Consider the following 14,608-nt stretch of genomic DNA (forward strand, 5'->3'; position numbering starts at 1 on the left):
GCACTTTTCTGTTTTGACAAGTCATCACTATCACAGTTTTACTTTGTTCCTAGCCCTTTGGTTAATGTAGTTACTGTGTAATAATTGACATTTTCCTCTATTGTTCAATTTCCTGGATTCCCCCACTGTTATATGAATTCTATTGATATTGATGTAAATTAACCACCATTTATGCAGTGTAATACTGACCATGGTAAATGATCAAAGTGCAGAATATTACTCAGTAGTATACTGGCAAAGTAAAGCAAATTTAAGTTAGTTTCTTGAAACCTGATTAAGTGTTAACTGCTGATGCATCATCTGTCTTCACATAAACTGGGGATTCTTCTGTTTTTGTTGGTTGTTTTTTTTTGTGTGTGTTTTTTTGTTTGTTTGTTTTTTTGGTTTTGTTTGTTTTTCCCCACAATAAATACTGCTGGTGTGCTAGAGAGCTAGCTCCTAAATGAAAACTATTCCCCTACCTGGAAATCCCTTTGTTTATTTTTTGTTTGTTAGATATGCGTTCTTTCCTTTGTATAGTCCTCCATGATAATGAGAGAAACTCACTGAAAGAGCCCCTGTCTAACTTGGTTTTCAGCATTTCACTATAGTTTCTGCCCTTCCTGAGATTTGTAAGGATGCTTCCACCTCTTCTATGGGACTCCTTATGTTAATGAATTGTCTAATTACTTTTTTCAGCTTATTTACTTTCTGAGCATCGGTCAAAGTGGGTGGTATGATAAAAAAAAAGGCAACCTCAGAGGCATGAACTTTTTTTTTCTTACAGCATATAGCTATCTTTTTATAATAAACTGCTAAGATGTTGGTATGGCTGTTAATAACTTCACCATGCTGTGACATGAGTTTTTAAGACCTGGGTTTTAGCAAGTCAAATTCAAACTAATATCTGTTACCTTTATACACTAAGCAAGCATTTTGGGAGATCTCTGATACTGGAAATGCACAGTATTAGAGAATGGATACAGTACAGGTTATGTTGTACAGTAAGACATGAGTAATTTTATAGCTTTTAGGGTAAAAAAAATTGGCTCTGAAAATATTATGCTCTTGAAAATATGTAATGGTACTTTAACAGATGACTGCATTCTAAGATTGAAGAGTTATTGAAGTCATGTTCTGGAAGACCTGGCTACTTGCATCATGCTTGCACTTGATACATTCAGTACTGGCTAGCAACACTGGACAGGCTTTGCTGCTGGTCTCCAAACTGCCATGTCACAGCAGCATTGCTGCTGAGCTGGCATAGCTGTTTTCAGCAGAGTACCTTTTGATAAAAGAGCTCTGAGAATGAAGATGTCAAAGTAGTTTGATTTTTAAAGTAGGATGCATGTCTTTTAAAGGAGCATATCTTTAATATCCATCTTTATTCTTGCACAGCGTGTTTTATTCTTGCTTCCTGCACCTTTCTGTTGTTAAGTGGTCTTACAGTTGAGCACACAGGTCCTTGCAAGCTCACTCTCCCCACCATAGAAGGCATCCTTCTCTCCCTTATTGGTGTCTTTGTGCGTGAATTTTAAGACATCCTTTTTTTCTAGACAGATTTCTTCACAGCTGCTTCAACTCTGATAAGATTTTTCTCCCAACAGTCACTAAACACATTTGTACACACTGACCAAAAGGTGTGAAAAAGCAGCTGTCTCAAACTTGTCCTTAAAAGAATGTCAAGTGTGCCACCAGATCATTGAGTGGCATCATCCTTTTAATCAGAAGGAACCTGTGTCACCTGGCTGTGTTCAGTCCTATTAAATTTCTTGCTGCTGAAGCTATCATAGCAGATATAAATCGCTATGTATGATGTTTTTGGTTATCTTTTAGAGATTACATGAATTCCTACTGATTGAACTATTGCCTGCAGATCTGTGTTTGAGTATAGACATTCATGAGCTAGCTTGTGTTTGAACAGCCTCTCCTTTTATGGTGGACTTTAACTTAGTTTGCAGAATAATCACACTGTAAGCACACATTAACAGGTACTGAGCAAGTGAGATTTTATCTATAAATTGTTTCATTCAAAATGCTGGGGACTTCTAAAGTGGTATGGGGTGGGCAAAGCTGGCAGACAGTCTTGATTCTTAGAACCTTAGAACTGCTTGTTTACCTGATTTGTTATTTTTATTTTTGTATCTAGATGTTAGGTTGAGAAGAAATCTTGCATCATGGGCAGAGTTGCCATATTTCTCTCTGTAGACTTCTAAGGGTTTGTTAAAAGACATTCACTGTTGTTGCACTCCCGAGCCTGTCTGGACCTGGGACTTCTCAGATGTAGTATCCTCTGGTTTGCACAAATAATGCCCTGAAGTTTGACTAAATATTTGAGTGTTTTATTTTTCATAGATGTACCTGTAGGCTTGTTTCAAACCTTGTAGGTTTTCGTGCTGCCTTAAAGGAACTGCTAAAATCAGGCACCCATTAAGTAGCACAAGGTCAGTATAAAGATATACAATTATTATAGTTAAGATGTGGTTTCTCCAGTGGCTTGAGCAGACCCTTCTAGGCAGTTCTGAACAGCTGACAGGGCTGTATCTTTCTTCCTTTTGCTCTTTTGTCCTCCCAGCCCTTCCCAAGCAAACTACACATTCCTGTCTCACTCTTCCTAGTGACCACACGATAAGCCAGATCAGGTCTGTGATTTGACTGAAAATTCATTCCCTAACCACTTGCTGCATTGCTTTTCACCTGAGGCAGAGAGATAATTTAGCAATGCTGCTAAGGCAGGAAAAATGGAGGGGATTTAGATGACTTTAAACTGATTGTGAAACTGTTCACCTTTGAATTTTATTCTTCTGAAGATGCTTATTTGAAGGGAGCACTCTTCAAAGACCCTTAATGAACCTCACCTCAATGTTTGTAAGAGTTTAATAGGTATAGCAACTGGGGAAGACCCTGGGGGGAAAAAAAAAGTGTTTGTTTTAAGAATTTTATAGGCACTGCGACTGGGGAAGATTCTGGGAAAAGAATTCTCTTATTTTGCTTTGGGTTGGTCATAATTGTTTTTTGAACTAACAATTGGTTCAAAGTTTTTCTGGGATTTCTGTTGCATAGGGAGCCTCCCTGTCTTTGGAGGCATGGAAAGAATCATGGGGTTTCATAATGATATGACAGAGTTGCTGTCTATGCTTCATCGCTTTCTTTCTGTTCCAAGGAAACTATTCTTCTGTCCCAGATTACTTCTATGCTTCAGCTTTTGTTCAAAGACTTCTGGCTGGGTGTGTTCCTGGGAAAGTTTGGGGATTTGGGTATTTGAACTGGCAGAATTGAAATGTGTGAAAGAGTAGGTGCAGAGTGGTGGCAGTTTGGTTTGGCCAGAGCTTTACTGGGGTGCGTGAGAGAGTGTGTATTCATATGCCCGTATCCTCTTCAATTCAAGTATAGGGAGTGGACATATTTATTTAGAGAGCCTGATAAGTGCAGGCATGGCTTCAGGTACTCTTATTTTATGCAAGGTGAATTTTGAGATGCTATATGTGATGGTAATGGAGAAAGAGAATTGGTAATGCCTCGAGAGAGTAAGTTAGTTTTAATACTTCTTTGTCTAATAATCTGCTGCTATCTCAAACTAGAATTAACAGCCTTACTTGATACTAGTGTTTGATGTAAATCAGTCCCCACCAAATTTCCATTTTCATTGCAGCTGAAAGTATAGATAAAGTTTCAAATTAGTCTAATATCTTATGTAACTGGACAGTGCTTTCTGGATAATAACTGGGTTTTTTTATTGTTTCTAGGGATTTTCTGCCACGAGGTTCTGGAATTGTAACAAGGCGACCGTTGGTCTTGCAACTCATCACTGCCAAAACAGGTAGTATCTTCCTCTTTTTTGTTCACTGCCTAGAAAAAGCGAGGATGTAATTCAGCAGAAGGAAAAAAAAACCCAGGAAAATTCGATCATTGTGAAGAAAGGTGCAACTAGACTATCTGAAACAAAGGCCCGTTGCTTCAAAACTGTATGCTCGAGACAAGCTAGTCTCATTGTCCTGTCTGGGGAAACAGTAACCTCTAAATCCTAGAGCACATAGTAAATTTAATCCAAGATCAAACTTGAAGAAGTGGAGAAACATTATTATATACAACATGTTTTACAAATTGGCTTTTGTTTATTAATTTCTTGATGAGCTTTACAGTTGTATTAGCTAACACACCAAAACTGCTGTACTTCTACCTTTAACTTGTGCTCCAGTGCACACAGATTTAATTCCACACAGCTTGTTTTCGTGACTTGTCTTTTTTGGTTGGGCTCACTGCACTAAGTAGAGCAGAAGGTAGACTGGGGGAGAACCAGGCTTCTGTGTATTTGTCTGGTCAAAACCAAAAATACAGTATGTGTATACCACTGAGCTTTCATTAGAATTCACCACTTTGTACTCTTCCAAGGGGCAATCAATCTGCTGTTGTGTAGCTCAGTTTCCTAGCATATATAAAAGCACCTATGGTTTTTCATCATTCAAATTTTGTTTGTTTTGTTGTTGCTTCTCAACCAATGCAAGCAACAAAATGACTGGTTTACTATTGACTTCTCCTTAAAATAGTAAAAAGAAATGAAATTGCATCCAAAACACATTTAAAAATAAGAAGTGTTCTTTAAATTATGGAACATGATGAAACTGGGGAAGAACCGGAATTGAAGCTGCTTGTAGAACTTTAGTCTATCCCTATGTGTGAAGTGTAATTAAGTTTTTGTGTGCTTTTTTTTTCCTTAAAGGTGCTTTCATTGTTCAAGAAGATGGTAGACCTTGGTTTGCCTAGGCTCCAGGTTTTTTTCTGAGTTACTGCTTTTAAAGCACATTCATACTTTCAGTGCCTCTGTGAAGTTTTATATAGTGTTTAGTGTGGAAGAGAAAGGAACACTGTGGAATCCAATACTTATGTATGCTCAGCTTATAAACTTTAGGGTTTTCAAGTGTGAAATATGCTTATAGTGCTTTATATGTATTAAAAGATTAAGTTAATTTTAGTCAGAAATATAAACAATTGACATTTCTGTGTATCTGGCTTTTGATCTCTGACAGATCATGCAGAAATGCATGAATTAGGCCTAGCTATGGAGAATCTTCCATCTAATTTTCCTAGCACTGTATCATGCTCTGTGCTGGCATTCCTAACAAAATGACTGAACTGCAGGGATATATGAATTATTAAGTAAACTCTTACACTCTAAATACTTATTTTTAGACATCCATGCTAAACTTACTCCAACTGGTCTGTACTGCCCTATTTTGTAAAATCATCAGTGTCCCTTGGTTAAGGTGGCAATGAAAGGGCTTCTCTCTTTCTGGTATTTTCCCCATTAATACATTCACATAGTATTTCCAGCTTTTTAGGTAGGCCTCTAGGTTTTCATATAGGTAACTTCTGAATACTTCTTCATTATAACCTTCAGTAACAAAATAAAATTTAAAAAATTCTAGAGAACTGAGTTCCAGCTCCATTTCATGTTTCCTGTCTGTCAAGACCTATTTATTCTTTTGGGAAATGCTGTGTACTTCTTGTTTGGGACTAGATGCTAAGACTTTTAAAATGCAAGCTTTAATTATGTTATTACTTTCTTTAAACCTTGTTCCGCTCTTGGTTTTGGTGGTGAAATTCCAAATAACTTTATCTTTTAAGCCACCTTTATCTTTCTGAACTAATTTTAAAAAAAGAAAATTAAAAAAAACCTGCTTGGAGAAGCACAGTGTTCTTTTACAGGAAACAGATGCTGGACTGATTGTTATCAAGTCCCATAATTATATAAAATGTTATAGAAAGTAATTAGAGGACTGTATCAGGTTCTTGCTGCTGTGGCAAGTTCGACTGATCTCTAATCCCAGGATCTTTCTTGACTCTTTTAAAAGAACTATTCTTAATATATTCCTGGGCAGGGGGGAAGGGGACACTTTCTAGACAGGCATGCAAGGATGACTGCAAGATATTTTAGCAACATTTCAAAACAGTTTGACAATCATTTTGGCCTGTAAATTTGATTGGCAGAGGAGCTTAAAGCTTCATTTAACTGAGTGATTGCAGTGAGAGGTGAAGTTTGGCAGCTGAGGCATTTGTGCACACCCAAGTAAGAGGAAACTTTGTCCACTTGTTACGGTCAGACATATCATGGAAGGGTGCAGCAGGATTTGGTCCTGAGGAGTTATCGGCAGCTATCCAATATCTGAAAGATCTGACACATCTGAGTAAAGAGCTGCTACTGCTGCAAATATGCAAGGGGTGACATGAAACAATTCAGTACTAGGACATTTATCTCATGAGATGTGGGGTATTTTTATTTTAGACTTCTGTTTGCTTCCTCTTTTTTTAATAAAAATAATGTGTAATTAGTACGAAGCTATTTTGTAGTGACCTGTAACCTCCTTTAATCACTAACATCTTTTTGTGGAAACAGTGCAATTCCTAAATGGCTTTATGCCATTTGCACTTCTTTGCTGGAAATACTGTACTCTGCTAAAATCTTAGAGGCAAAGTCAAAGGTTTTAATTGAATATTGCAACTGACAAGTTAATCTTTAGTAGTTGTGACTATTTTCTTCTGAGTTTGATAATGTGAGAAATACCTAGTAGCTTAGAATAAGTCAAAATATGGATGTTAAAAATAATGTACAGTGAAGGACTCTGACTTGTTCTTGACTATCCTACTTTGAGCCTCTTTTGGGACTGCCCAGCTACATTTCAAATGAGATTGAAAATGTGGCCTGTATCCAGTAAATTACTGTACTGGCTAGAGGAGAGGGGAAGAAACCCACAACTCAATCTTGTAAATATTTTGAGGTTCTGAGGTGGCTTTCTTCTTGCAATGAGAGGCTAATACTCGTTACTTATCTCAAAGTATTTCATTAGCAGTCCTGTGGGTAGAGTCACAATTTTTCATTTTTATTCTTTATGGTTTTAGTTCAGTTCTTCCTCTTCTACTGAAGAAAAATGCCCTGTACAATGTCTTGCTGGAAGAGAGAATTAAACCAAATAAGCATGCATTCTTTGCTCTGTAATACACAGACCTGAATTCTGGTAAAGCAGCTTTGTTTCACAGCCTGAAGTCACAACTAAAAAAAGTTTCCTTCTGAAGTTAAGCACATTACACCATCCAAATGCAGCTTGATATTCCGCTCTCTGGTCACTGCACTGGGCCCTGGACAATTCCACACTGTTGGAAATGTCTAGTGCCAGATCTAACAAAACTCTTGTGCCTTCTTGTTGCTGGTTTCTGAAGGAGCCCAGAGTAGAGAATAATTTTGGAGAAAATATTTTAATCTGGGAAGATGCAGTTGAGTGAGTTGTTAGAAGGCACAGGTGTGGACCCAGTGCTGTTATCTGGGAGGCTGCTTGATGGGGAACCTCAGGTTTTACAGGGCAGGTGAGAGAGCTGTGCTAAATTAGCTTAGCCGTTCAGAGGATGTACATGGGAGGAGTTCCACCTGCTTTCTTCCTGGGTGAGAAGCTGGAAGTGAGAACAGTTTATTTTGTGAGAGTCTGATGTTTACATTCAGACAAAAGACATGCTGGTTCTTTCAGTATTTGACTGCTGCTGCCTAAGATATAGGGAGCTCATTCTTCCTTGCCAGGCAGCATGTTTCAAGTGCTAAACTGTTGTGGTATTTCAGCAATTACCAATGCATGTAGAGTGCTGGTCTCTCACCTTCTTACTGATGATTCCTTCTCAGGAGTAGGAAAGCATTATGTATTCCTGTAGTTGTGCTTTTAGAAGGATTTTCCCAATATGTCTTTTAAAATATATGTGTTGGCACACAGCTGACTCAGGACAAGAATTTTCAGTAGTCTTGGAGCAACATAACTGAATCTGCATAAGGTACTTTAGTTCCCTTTCAGCGCTTCTCTCTGCACTTTTTGCCAGTAAGAATGCTAACCTGTAGTGATTTATCATGTGTTACTGTAGTTTCTTAAAGCAGGACTAGTGAGCTGGTGGATTTTTCTTCCTTTGAGTTAGTATGCCTTAGTTTATGTGTTAAAACTTATTTCTTAAACACTCTATGTTTCACAGCTTTCAGTATGCTTCCTGGCTTGGTGATTCTTTGATCTAATACATCAGTAAGAGTAAATACTTTTTGGAGGAGTTAATAGATTAATAGATACTTTTAAATGGTGCTAACTTGAAATGCTTGAGAAGGTCTTAAGAGGTGGGGTTGTATGGTGGTGTTTTGTTTGTTTGGTTTTTCTCCTTCCTTTTGCCACTCTTTTTGTATAACCTTAGGCAATCTGTTCTTCCTCTTGCTGTGCATTCTCCTGTCTGTAGAATTGAAATAATTGTCTAGATTTTTTTTGATTGTGAACTGGGTAGTATACTTTTTAAATAGTAGTGATAACTAAAAAATATACTAAGGTTGTGTGAAACCCTTGTTGCAGGTCTTCTGTTTGTGGCATTTTTATTTTCTTCATTTTGACAAGTGTGTTTTGAGGAATTTCAGATTTTCTTCGTGGTCTTCCTTCAGTTCCCTTGCTACAGAAGTGGCAGATTAACAGATTCTGAAAATTATTATTGAGGTGGACAGTTGTAGATGAATAAGTCATATGTACCAACATTTATTTCAATTCTGTTAATTAGAACACTAAAAGGAAAGTAGATCACTGTTAAGATTCAAAAGACATTCTGATTTTTTTCTCAAGTCTTGCAGATGATTTTTTCTGTTGAAATTGCTGAACTTTTAAAATCTGAATCTTTTGTTGTGAGACTACTCCTCAAGCATACCCATCTTTTATTGCCATCTGGTGGCAAAACCAATCCTCTAACAGAAAATGAAAAATCTGTAAAAAGAATTTAGATTGGTTGTTTCAGCTAACACATCTTAGACTTCATCAGCAGGAAGGCATTTAGCATTCTTCTAGGACAAAAACTAGAAAGGTGCCAGAGAGCTAATGGAAGAGGAGAGACTAGGCACTTTGCAGGGAGTAGAAGAAGAGGGTGGCTGCTGTTTTCTAGATCCTGCTCTCTGGCAGCACTCATTCAGATGACAAACAGGGATGGTATAGAGACCAATAAAGATGTGGGAGGTGTGTACCCTAAAAAGTGGTAGTGACCTCTTCCTCAGATAGTGAAAGGCTCATCACCCAAATAAGACTGATGTGTGGGGCTAGTGCTGCTGGTCTGAAACCTGTCTTTAAGGTGTTGGTGTAAGGTTGCAGAGACTGCAAATCTTGCTGCTGACTCTGTGTCTGCACTGGTAACAATGCCTGGAGTAACAGAAGCTGATCAGCAGTGACTGCTGAGATCTGGCAGCATGGGTTGGAGGCCTCAGATAGTTCTCCCATCAAAACAGGGAATGGGCTTCAGGTCATGTTGACACAAATTAATTGTACCCATGAATACTTTTACACTTTTTCAGGTGGCTTTGCATGGAAGGTTCTGTTTTCATGATCCCAGACTGATGCTCAGTGATACCAGAAAATATGGAAACTCTTTGTTGAAAGACTGGAAAATGGCTTTATATTTGCCTATCTGCAAGAAGTTCATCAGAAAAGTGACAGAAAAAAGAAATCTGTAATTAGTTATTAACTAACAATCTGAAACTCTAATCAGATCTACGGTATTTTTAGTGCTTATAATCTCTTCTGATGTGAAATTTTTCTGCATTGACAGAATTTCCTGTTTCTTCTTCAGGCAGTGCCAGGGTACTTCTATTTTTTGTAACCTTGCTGCTTGAAGGTTAGCAGGGGAATGCCTGAGTTTAGACAATGTTATTTTCACCATGTTAGCAAGGCTAGAGAAATGGAGAATTAGAATAGGGTTACAGATTGGATAAGACAGGGGCTTTTAATACTGCCTCTCTTTTCAATGAAGAACTATTGATTGATTTGCTAAGGTACAAAGAGATTAATTTACCTGTATTTAATTTGTTCAGAAAAAGTTGATCCATCATCAAAGAAAAGGTAATGTATTTTAGTTCATGAAGTTTCTTTGCATGTTTTGAAATCACTAATTTGAAAAGTATTCTGAGACTTTGTGGAATACTTTGATGAAGCTAAGAAGACTGTTGTTGTTTGGGTGACATTGATGTTATCCAAGGTGCTTTGAGTAAGTCTGGGGAAAAAAAGTATTCTACATGCAAGGACAATGTTTTATTCTTTTTTAATCCAATTGTTCTTTCTCTTAAGATTTATACAGAACATTTTTGTCTGAAGACTAGACATTAGGCAGGATCACTTTTTCTTGTCTGACTTTGCGTTCATTCCCACAAAAATGTAAATAAAATGTTTTCCTACTATACTTCCATGTATGAAAGCTGAAAGTGCAAGATTGCATTAAAGCATGTGCTTACCCAGCCTGGCTAAAGGCACCATAGACAAGGACAGGCTAAAGACTGAAAGGAGGAAAACAAAGCACTGCTTGTTCATTTGAATTTTTATTCCGTAGGCTGTGCATGGCACCACAGGTTATGAACCGTTGTAAAGCCTATTCCTTCAGAACTAGGGGGACCACAGATGTCACTGGGAGGAAAGAGCTATTGATAAATACTAACACAGCTAAAAAATAGCCAACATTTTCGTTTGAGTTATCTTGAAGCCACTTCAGATAGGGACTGTTTCTGTTATTGAGTGTTAAGTGGAACAAAGAGAAAAACTTCCTTAACTCTCATTTGAGTCAGTCAGCTGATTACAGTTAGGCACCAAGTATTAATTACTGAATTTTGAAAAATTTACTGAGAAAATCTGATGAACTACTGAAAAAAAACCCCGAAACAACAAACAAACAAAAAACCCCAAAGAAAACAAAAAACCCCAAAATTTTCTGTCATGCCAGGAAAAGTGCATGAAGAACTGGGACAAAATAAGAACCATTTGTCAGCTCTTTTTTCAGTAGGTAGCTATTTTCTAACTTTGAGATGACAAATTTTACAATTGTGAGTCCTTAAAAGTGCAAGAGCAACTGAGATATTTAGTACAACATATTCTCTTTCACTTTAAAATATTTCAATCATCCTTGGTTGGTTTTAGTTAAGAATTGACAAGGAAACATAAAAAACCCACATTCATTGTCATTTTGCTGTTAAAGCTAAAAAGGAATATGAGATATTCTGGAATTCTTAAGTTGTCAGAAGTGAGATGGAAGTTTTTGTTACGTACTCTCATTTTTGAAATAAGAGATCTGTTACTTTTGTCTTAACAAGATGTGTGTATTTCCTGGTCTGTTGCACTTTGAATCTTTGATTATAACATTGTAGCACAGAAAGGTTGGTGTTTGCTGTTTTTCTCAGTAACTATTGTTGTGGTTTCATGTGTGGTTTTGACTCTTTTTCCCTATCTTTGTCAACAATAGTAATAAAGTGACTTTCGGAAAACAGACTTCAGTATCGATATCTAAAGCCCTCTATTAATCTGTATTCTTGGATGAGGTCTCCCCTGTTGCTGAGTACCAAGCAAGCACTTTGCCCTGATGTTCAAGGGCTCTGTACCAAGAAAGGTTTTGTGGGGAAGAAACATTTAAATGGAACTTTGAGATCAGGCCATGTTTGCAGGGGGTGATGAACTGGAACATACATAACCTTGTTCAGCCTTTCTCCAGTCCTACTGCATAGACCCTGTGGGGACAGGATGTGAACTTGTATCTGTGATTCCTGCTCTGGGGCAGGAAATCAGAAGGTTGCAGTAATTAGTACCAATGTTTGGATTCAAGTGTTGAAAAAGGGCCTAGTGGCAAGTTCAAATCTAGCAAATTAGACTGTATCTATCTGTGATTCTGGCTTAATGCCCTTTTATGGCATGAAGACTTGGGAATTAATAGTGTTCTCCCACTTCAGCAAAATCACAGCTATATCTAGAAAAGCCTTTACAAACTTAAGCATGGTTTGGATTTAGACTACAGTAAGATTTTAGGAAACGAGGAGTTGTGTTAAAAATGTTAGTGATTTTATGTGATCTTATTTTCATTATGAACTTGTAAAAATGTACAGAACTCTTTTGTTAAAATGATGTTTAACATGGGCTGTTAGTTTTTTAAAACAAAGGCTAATAATCTTTCATGATACAGAACTTGAATTACTTTACTTCAATTTGTTGATGTATTACAGACAAATACAATCAGATGAAGACTCAGAATCTAATTCACAATCTGTTCCTTATTCTATTAATGTAAATGATGTCTATTTGAATCTTTCAGGTTGTTCCAGAAGATGACATGCTGAAGATAAAAGCAGTAAATCATATCCAGTCAACTTGACTTTTTAACTAACCCTTTCTTGTTGTGGACTGTTTTTCATCTGTGCAATCCTATCTATAGCATATGCTCATATATAATGCTTTCCTGATATCCATTATGACATGCTTTTGTGCAGACACATCTGAAGAATACAAGGTCTTGAAAGTGGGTGTTTTAAGTCTGTGAAATACGAGTTACTACTCATATTTTTTACAGAATATGCTGAATTCCTACACTGCAAAGGGAGGAAGTTTACTGATTTTGATGAAGTTCGACAGGAAATTGAAGTAGAAACAGATAGAATAACGGGAGTGAACAAAGGCATTTCTTCAATTCCTATTAATTTAAGAATATATTCTCCACATGGTAGGTAAAATAATTCTACTTTGTATTTCTGTCATGTAATGTGTTAAGTAGCTCTGTCTGTCTAGCCAGCTCCTTTTGTTCTCATTGCTCGATCAGAAGTCTGCTGGGATGAAAAACCTGAGTTGAACCAAAAGTGGTTATGTATCTGGAAGCATCCTTAACTTTTCCTGTGTTATGAAACCATTCTATGGTGGAGAGTTTTTGCTACTACAGCTGGGCATAATGCAGGCTCTGTCCCATTTAATATTCTCATGTTTTAAAAACATTCTGACTCTGCATCTGGATGAAACCAATCTCTCCCACAGTATATATACCATTAGAGAGCAGCTCACTAGTAAAGGCATATAATAGATGGGAGACTTAGTGGCAAAACTTCTTTTTTCCACCCTCCAGATGGGTTCTCTGATCAGTGATCTAGAAAGTCATTATGTCTCCCTGCCCTGTTGGATGCTTATTGTTCCCTGTCACTAAAAATATATTTAGACAACAATGGTGTTTGAAGCTGCTTTTTGTTGTAGACCCCCAGTATAGATCAAAGTTAGTTCCTCTGTTTGCCATCTGCCCCATTTAAGGAAGGCAATCTAGAGAAAATATTTTGCATTCACTCTGTCTTGGATACAGGAGAAAAGTGGTATATTTGGCTGAAGCACTTCATTTATCTAACCACCTCATTTGATGTCTTCATTGTGAATCAAAGGACAGAAAGATTAAAATAAGAGGAGAGATAATTAAAGAGATGCCAAACCTCCCTTTGATATCCCATGAGGAGCCGTGGCTCTAAACATGTGCCTCTGAGCCCTTCTCTGCTATACAGATGTGGCATAGACATAGCTGAACAAAATGCCTTGCCTCAAAGCTTGTTTGTTGAATATGCTGACTCCAGGAGAAAATTTCCTACCTAACACTCTTTGTTTTATTAGGTTGAGTCTTCTAGTTCAGCAACTGTTGTTTGTATTAGCCAGACCCCAAATATACTGGTGTTTCCTTTCTAGGAATCCCATTTTTCTCATTTGAGTAAAAGGATTCCCTGTTACCCTAGTACTGGCTGAACAAGTTAGGATGCTTCTAGTTGGCATCCATTCTAGTTTTCTTAATGGATAAACTTTTAAATGTTTCTTACTTTTCTTAAGAAGTTAGAATGTTTTTTAAAAAAACAAACCAACAAACAAAAAAAAAAGACCACAAATAAAAAAAAACCCAAACAACATACTTCACAACCCCTTAATAAGCATTTTTTGCTGCATCAGTTAGGCTAGCTAGTGACTTTTTTGGAATTTCTCAATTTGAGATGCTGTTGAAAGTATGGTCAGAGAAGGACTGTATTTAAAAAAAAAAAAAAAGCCTGTTTTGGGTTGATTTGAAAGATAAAATGGGAATGGTTTGTTTTCTGTGCTCCTGATGGTAGAAAAAACTGGGGAAACCACATTTCTTTGTCTAAGAGCCTTCAAGGATGATTTGCCTGTGCCAGTTGTAATGTTTAAAATATTAAATAGTATTAATATCTCCAGACATGAAAGACCAACAGGAAAACGTGTACTTCTCAGATTGTCAGGCATTTTATTTGAACCATTGTCAATATTTATATTACCTATAAATGATCTGGGGTTTATGTGACTAGAATTTGTCTGCAGCCATAGATGTGTAGACCTCTTTAGACATATCTGGTATGCTAACCAGCTTTATGATCCTGTTTTCCATATAGTATTAAGTCTGACTCTTATTGATTTGCCGGGAGTCACTAAAGTGCCTGTAGGGGATCAGCCTCCAGATATTGAGCAGCAGATCAAAGACATGATAATGCAGTTCATCTCTCGAGAAAACTGTCTGATACTGGCTGTGACTCCAGCTAACACTGATCTGGCCAACTCTGATGCACTGAAGTTAGCTAAGGAAGTGGACCCTCAAGGTAAGCATGATTGAACGTAAGCACTTCTTGTTTTCAAATGTAATAACGTGATTGGAAGTAATAGAGCAACTCTTGTGTAAAATGCACTTTATAATATATAATACAGACGTGTATGCATACATTCTCATATAGACTTCAACATCACAATAACTGTTAGCTCAGTATCATTCAGGTAAGGATGCTGTAAATGTATTTTTAAAATTT

General features: G+C 37.2%; 1 protein-coding gene across 12 annotated transcripts in view; it reads left to right on the top strand.

The window, feature by feature from the left end:
• The window catches only part of DNM3 (dynamin 3), a 170,556-nt gene that overhangs the window by 11,747 nt on the left and 144,201 nt on the right, over positions 1–14,608 (top strand). For all 12 annotated transcript variants that reach the window (XM_051624811.1, XM_051624818.1, XM_051624812.1 and 9 more), the window contains exons 2-4: positions 3,726–3,799; positions 12,349–12,498; positions 14,201–14,404. In XM_051624811.1, coding sequence (XP_051480771.1) covers positions 3,726–3,799; positions 12,349–12,498; positions 14,201–14,404 — 428 coding nt within the window. The remainder of the gene's footprint in view (positions 1–3,725; positions 3,800–12,348; positions 12,499–14,200; positions 14,405–14,608) is intronic.

This window comes from Apus apus, chromosome 7, assembly GCF_020740795.1.
Source record: "Apus apus isolate bApuApu2 chromosome 7, bApuApu2.pri.cur, whole genome shotgun sequence".
NCBI lineage: Eukaryota > Metazoa > Chordata > Aves > Apodiformes > Apodidae > Apus > Apus apus.